The sequence below is a fragment of the Fragaria vesca genome, linkage group LG2, assembly GCF_000184155.1.
Source record: "Fragaria vesca subsp. vesca linkage group LG2, FraVesHawaii_1.0, whole genome shotgun sequence".
NCBI lineage: Eukaryota > Viridiplantae > Streptophyta > Magnoliopsida > Rosales > Rosaceae > Fragaria > Fragaria vesca.
Genome location: NC_020492.1, coordinates 17,423,015 through 17,427,641, shown reverse-complemented (window position 1 = coordinate 17,427,641; position 4,627 = coordinate 17,423,015). Strand labels below are relative to the sequence as shown.

The window sequence follows — 4,627 nt, the reverse complement described above, 5'->3', positions numbered from 1 at the left end:
GAGAGAGAGAGAGAAAACTGAAGTTTAAGGAGAAATTAACTAAAGAATTAACATATAGTAGTTGTTGTTAACATTTTCAAACAAGCTGGCGAAAACCATCAAGATTTTCATATGAGGAATTTGATGTTAAATTTTAATATTTGTTGTGGTCTTTTTAACGCATCCTGTCGTACGTAGTAAAGTATTTGACTAGCAACCTGAGAACTGAACAAAGTAACATACATAGAAGAAGCCAAAGTCCTCGCAGACATGGCCGATGTTTTTAATAGCCTTAGATCTTTCTTCAAGATCATCAGAGAGTAGCACAGAGCAATCAACTGTGGGGATTTCAATATCATCAACAGCCACGATGGTGTGGACATTAGGGTTTTGGTCCATGAAGGATGAGTGATGGGAACTGAGGACGGTACTGTTGGCGGGTTCAAAAGTCCTATGATTGATAAGCACTGGACTCATTTTTTCAGCCATTTCTGTGTTTTAGATAGGGAGAGCAGAGAGCAGAGAGACTGAATTAAAACCTAGCTAAGGGAGATGGAAATGTCGAGTAAATGAGTTTTGCATGCTATGGTGAGGCTACGTTGCTCCAATTTATAAGGGTAATTTGGGGTCGTAGCCTCGTAGGCTCATAGCTAGCTAGCTGCATGCCTAGAAACATTTTAGTTACGTACGTATAATCCAACTGTGAATGTACGGGTGGCATTTTTGTCCCCAAACAAACAAACAAACCGAACCAAACTAGTTGGTAACCAAATAATTTGGTTACCGAAAAGTTTGAGACGATACAGTCCGTACCAATCATCGTATGTTGGTACGATAGTGATACGTAGTTTTAAAGTTATACGGTAAATTGTACCGTATTAATATATTAATTAATATGATAGTGTTATTAATACACCCTTTTGTGTTATTAACACATCCCATTTAGAGCATCTCTAACAAGCATGTCAAATTTTTTTGTCAATTTCAAAATTTGACATGTGAGTTTTGGCAATGTCATTTTTGACTCATTTCCTCTCCAACAAAGGAGTTAAATTTGAAACTTATTTTATTATTTTAATAATATTATACATATAAAACTCTTTCTTAGAGGAAGAAGAAAAAGCAACAAGAGAAGAGAGAGAGAAAGAATGATATAATAGTAAATGACATTTTCCTTTGGTTGTGTCAAATTTGACTATAGAAACCATATTATCAATTACGTACACGTGGAATTGACTACTTTGTTGGAGAGTTTTTTGGGTTGTCAAAAATAACTATTGGGCGGCCAACTGGGATTTGACTCATTTGTTGGAGTTGCTCTTATTTTCCTAGCCACACATTTCAATTTTATTTACAAACTTACCACTTGAATTTGTTTTATGATTGGTTCTCATTATAGATGAAGTGTGTTAGTAATACAAAAGAGTGGGTTAATAACACTAACCAATTAATAAGTTTTAATTTATTTAAATATATGATTCAATCTCAATCATTCATATATTTACATTTTCATATTGACATTAAACACGAACTAATGGATTTTACACAACGCCAATACGTACGTGCATCACACGACAGTGAAAATGTGTTGTGTGTGATATGTATCGTTTTCATTGTGTATGCGAGTGTTGTATGATCAACCATTCACACAATACGTTCTTTGAGAACATGAGTCGATCGATCTCTTACATTCCAGTCCTCGAATCCACGTATTCTCACACCTTTATCGTTTAAATTCAAAGCAATTACAACATCATCTAATCAAGTACTTTATTTTTTGTTACAATGAAAATGATCAAATTTGACATATCTTTATGTTGACGTATGTTTTCATCCTTTCAAATTACTTGGGCTATACCACGGGACTGTAGTTCTACGTCTTTATTACCACACAATATTTTGACTGCAACGTAGGGACAACTATATTCCATGACTATCATACACAAATTGATCGCTATTGATCTTTATTGGCAGTTGCTTCAGCAAATTATTCGATCCGAATTTGTTCAAGGCACGATTGAACATCTATCTCGTCGCCGCCGTTGGCCTCCAAGGATTGCTTGTACGTCATTCCGCGATATATCGGAGGGTGAGACTCATCAACAAACTCTGGTGCCGGAGACACAAATGAGTCCAACGAAGGTCCATGGAGTGTGGCCACTGAGATCCTCTTCACTTTGTTATTGTTTACAACCACACGATGAACATGGCTCTTGTACTTCCCATTTGTTAAAATCTGTAGGAACAAAATTAGAATCATTAGAAAGAAACTTAATTAGGATAATTTCAAATCAATAATCGAACTACCTGCATGTAAGGTCAGATCCCTACAAAGTACGTGCATATATCCCTCTCTGAGCTTCATCCACATTTTTAATTTTTTTTATATTGAGACTAGCACTAGCATATAAATGAATAATGTACCTCAAGATGATCCCCAAGGTTTATGAAAATGGCATTACGGGGCATGTTAACATTGATCCAGTCTCCCTTATGGGATAGTATTTGCAGGCCACTGTTCACGTCTTGAATGAGCGAAACAAAGAAGCCAGGATCAGTATGGTTAGGCACACCAATAGAACCTTTTGATCTGAAATTGGGTGGATATAAGTTCATAGCAGACATATCGAACCCTGAGTTGAGCTTAAAAGCTTTCTCTATGTAGCATTCTTCAAATCCCATGGCCTTTGAGACTGCCTTTCCCAAACCATTTACTATAACTCTCAGTTTTTCGAAATATTCTTCCATAGCCTCACTGCATGTAGAAATTAAAAGCACGACAGGAAAACACCATAGTTATATATATATTCCCACCATCAGAACTTAATTTGCAGTTAGATTCGCATATATGAACCTCCAACACCATGAAAGACAATAAGACGAAGTATATAAGGATTTTGTATATACCTGAAACCAGCTGGTTTAGTAGGACAGTGGTGCTCAGGATGTGCAATCACCTTGAGATATTCTCTATTCTCCCCAAGAGAAGATCGAAGACCCCATCGGATTCTATCTGTTGGATTCTTTTTCTCATACTGCTTCCGATCCTCGATTTCCGATGGATTGAAGAAGTCAGTTATTCCTTTGAAAACACTCTCAAATACCTCATCTGACACCCCATGATTAACCAGCTGATCGAGAACATTGAAACAGTACGTATTAATACTAGGGATGCAAATCTATAGATCGACATGTCAAACATATATGAATATGATTACATCCAAAATAAAAGGCGAAAACTGAAGTTTAAGGAGAAATTAACTAAAGAGCATGCGTATTTAAACATTTGCAAACAAGCGAAAACCATATAGATTTTCATATTAGGATGATATCTGAAGTTTTAAATCTGTTCTGGTCTCTTTAACGTCCTCTGAAACAAAGCTATTGGGAAGAAGATCGAGGTTGCTAGCGTTAGGGTGGATTAAATATATGTCATATTAAAGTAATCAATTAACAGCAAGATGAAAAAAATCCGAACACAGTAACATACATAGAAGAAGCCAAAGTCCTCGCAGACATGGCCGATGTTTTCAATAGCCTTGGATCTTTTTTCAAGATCATCAGAGAGTAGCACAGAGAAATCAACTGTGGGGATTTCAATATCATCGACAGCCACAATGGTGTCGACAATAGGGTTTTGGTCCATGAAGGATGAGTGATGGGAGCTGTTCAAGGTAGTGCTGGGTTCGAAAGGCCTATGATTGATAAGCACTGGACACATAGTCTCAGCCATTTCTGTGTTTTACCTAGGGAGAGCAAAGAGCAGAGAGCAGAGAGCAGAGAGCAGAGAGAATCAAAACCTAAGGGAGATGGAGTATCGAGTAGATGAGTTTTGCATGCTATGGTGAGGCTACGCTGCTCTAATTTATAAGGGTAATGTGGGGTCATAGGTAACCAGAAAAACATTTTACGTATTTATAAACTATTGTTAACCGTAGTCTAGATGAACCTAGAGTTTACGGAGTATCGACTTGCCATTTAAAACTGTTTTCCAATGTATACTGGAGTTTCTTTTGCCCCACGACAAACGGGAAGTTGGTGCCCTCGTTCTGGCACTTATACAGTTATACATATTCATAAGGTTTATTTTTGATTAGTTTGTTTCGTAGACTTTAGACATCGATATCAAGACGCAGTAATGCATTGTATTCTATATTTACTGTATGACTTGCAAATTAATCGATTATTAGTTGTTGTAGGGAATCTAGTTTGCACTATGCATGCATGGCTGAGTCATATTGATGAATGATTAGATCAGCACTGTTTGGTAAGCAAAATTGTTGGGTTGTGGATAGGAAACTCTGCTGCATGCCTAGTTGGTGTAGGGTTTAGAGTTTAGGTAACGGTTAACGGATTGGAGTTTAGGATTTAGGTAACTAAGGGTAAGGGTAAGGGTTCGGCGAAAAATATATAAAACCACAATTAATCAAAGAGAGGGAATACATGGGAACATTTGGCCACGATCTATTTTCTTATGCTGCTCGCGACGGAGCTGCATATGGTCCGAGACCCATGCAGGTTGGGACTCGATTAGTTTTCGTTCTTACGAGACCCATGTGCTTACAAGTTGAGCTAGGTTTAGGGTTTTAATTCGGACTCGATTATTTTTTGTTTTTGTCTTTTGGTTTGGAGCTGGTGTTTTCGTTTT

General features: G+C 37.2%; 1 protein-coding gene and 1 pseudogene across 1 annotated transcript; both read right to left on the bottom strand.

Annotated features, from left to right (window-relative positions):
* The window catches only part of LOC101301754, a 4,080-nt pseudogene extending 3,612 nt beyond the window's left edge, over positions 1 to 468 (bottom strand).
* A 1,498-nt stretch (positions 469 to 1,966) lies between these two features.
* Positions 1,967 to 3,712, bottom strand: LOC101301465 (leucoanthocyanidin dioxygenase-like). The gene is made up of 4 exons (XM_004292581.1): positions 3,470 to 3,712; positions 2,887 to 3,110; positions 2,404 to 2,734; positions 1,967 to 2,215 (listed from the first exon to the last, which is right to left on the bottom strand). Exons 1-4 carry the CDS (start codon positions 3,710 to 3,712, stop codon positions 1,967 to 1,969), a joined length of 1,047 nt encoding a protein of 348 aa, XP_004292629.1.
* Positions 3,713 to 4,627: the final 915 nt, after the last annotated feature.

Coding starts and splice junctions, on each gene's coding strand:
- LOC101301465 (XM_004292581.1), bottom strand. CDS start 3,712: ATGGCTGAGACTATGTGTCCAGTGCTTATCAATCATAGGCCTTTCGAA. Junction 2,735..2,886: donor ACTAAACCAGCTGGTTTCAG/GTATATACAAAA, acceptor TTCTACATGCAG/TGAGGCTATGGAAGAATATT. Junction 2,216..2,403: donor ACCTTGGGGATCATCTTGAG/GTACATTATTCA, acceptor TTGTTCCTACAG/ATTTTAACAAATGGGAAGTA.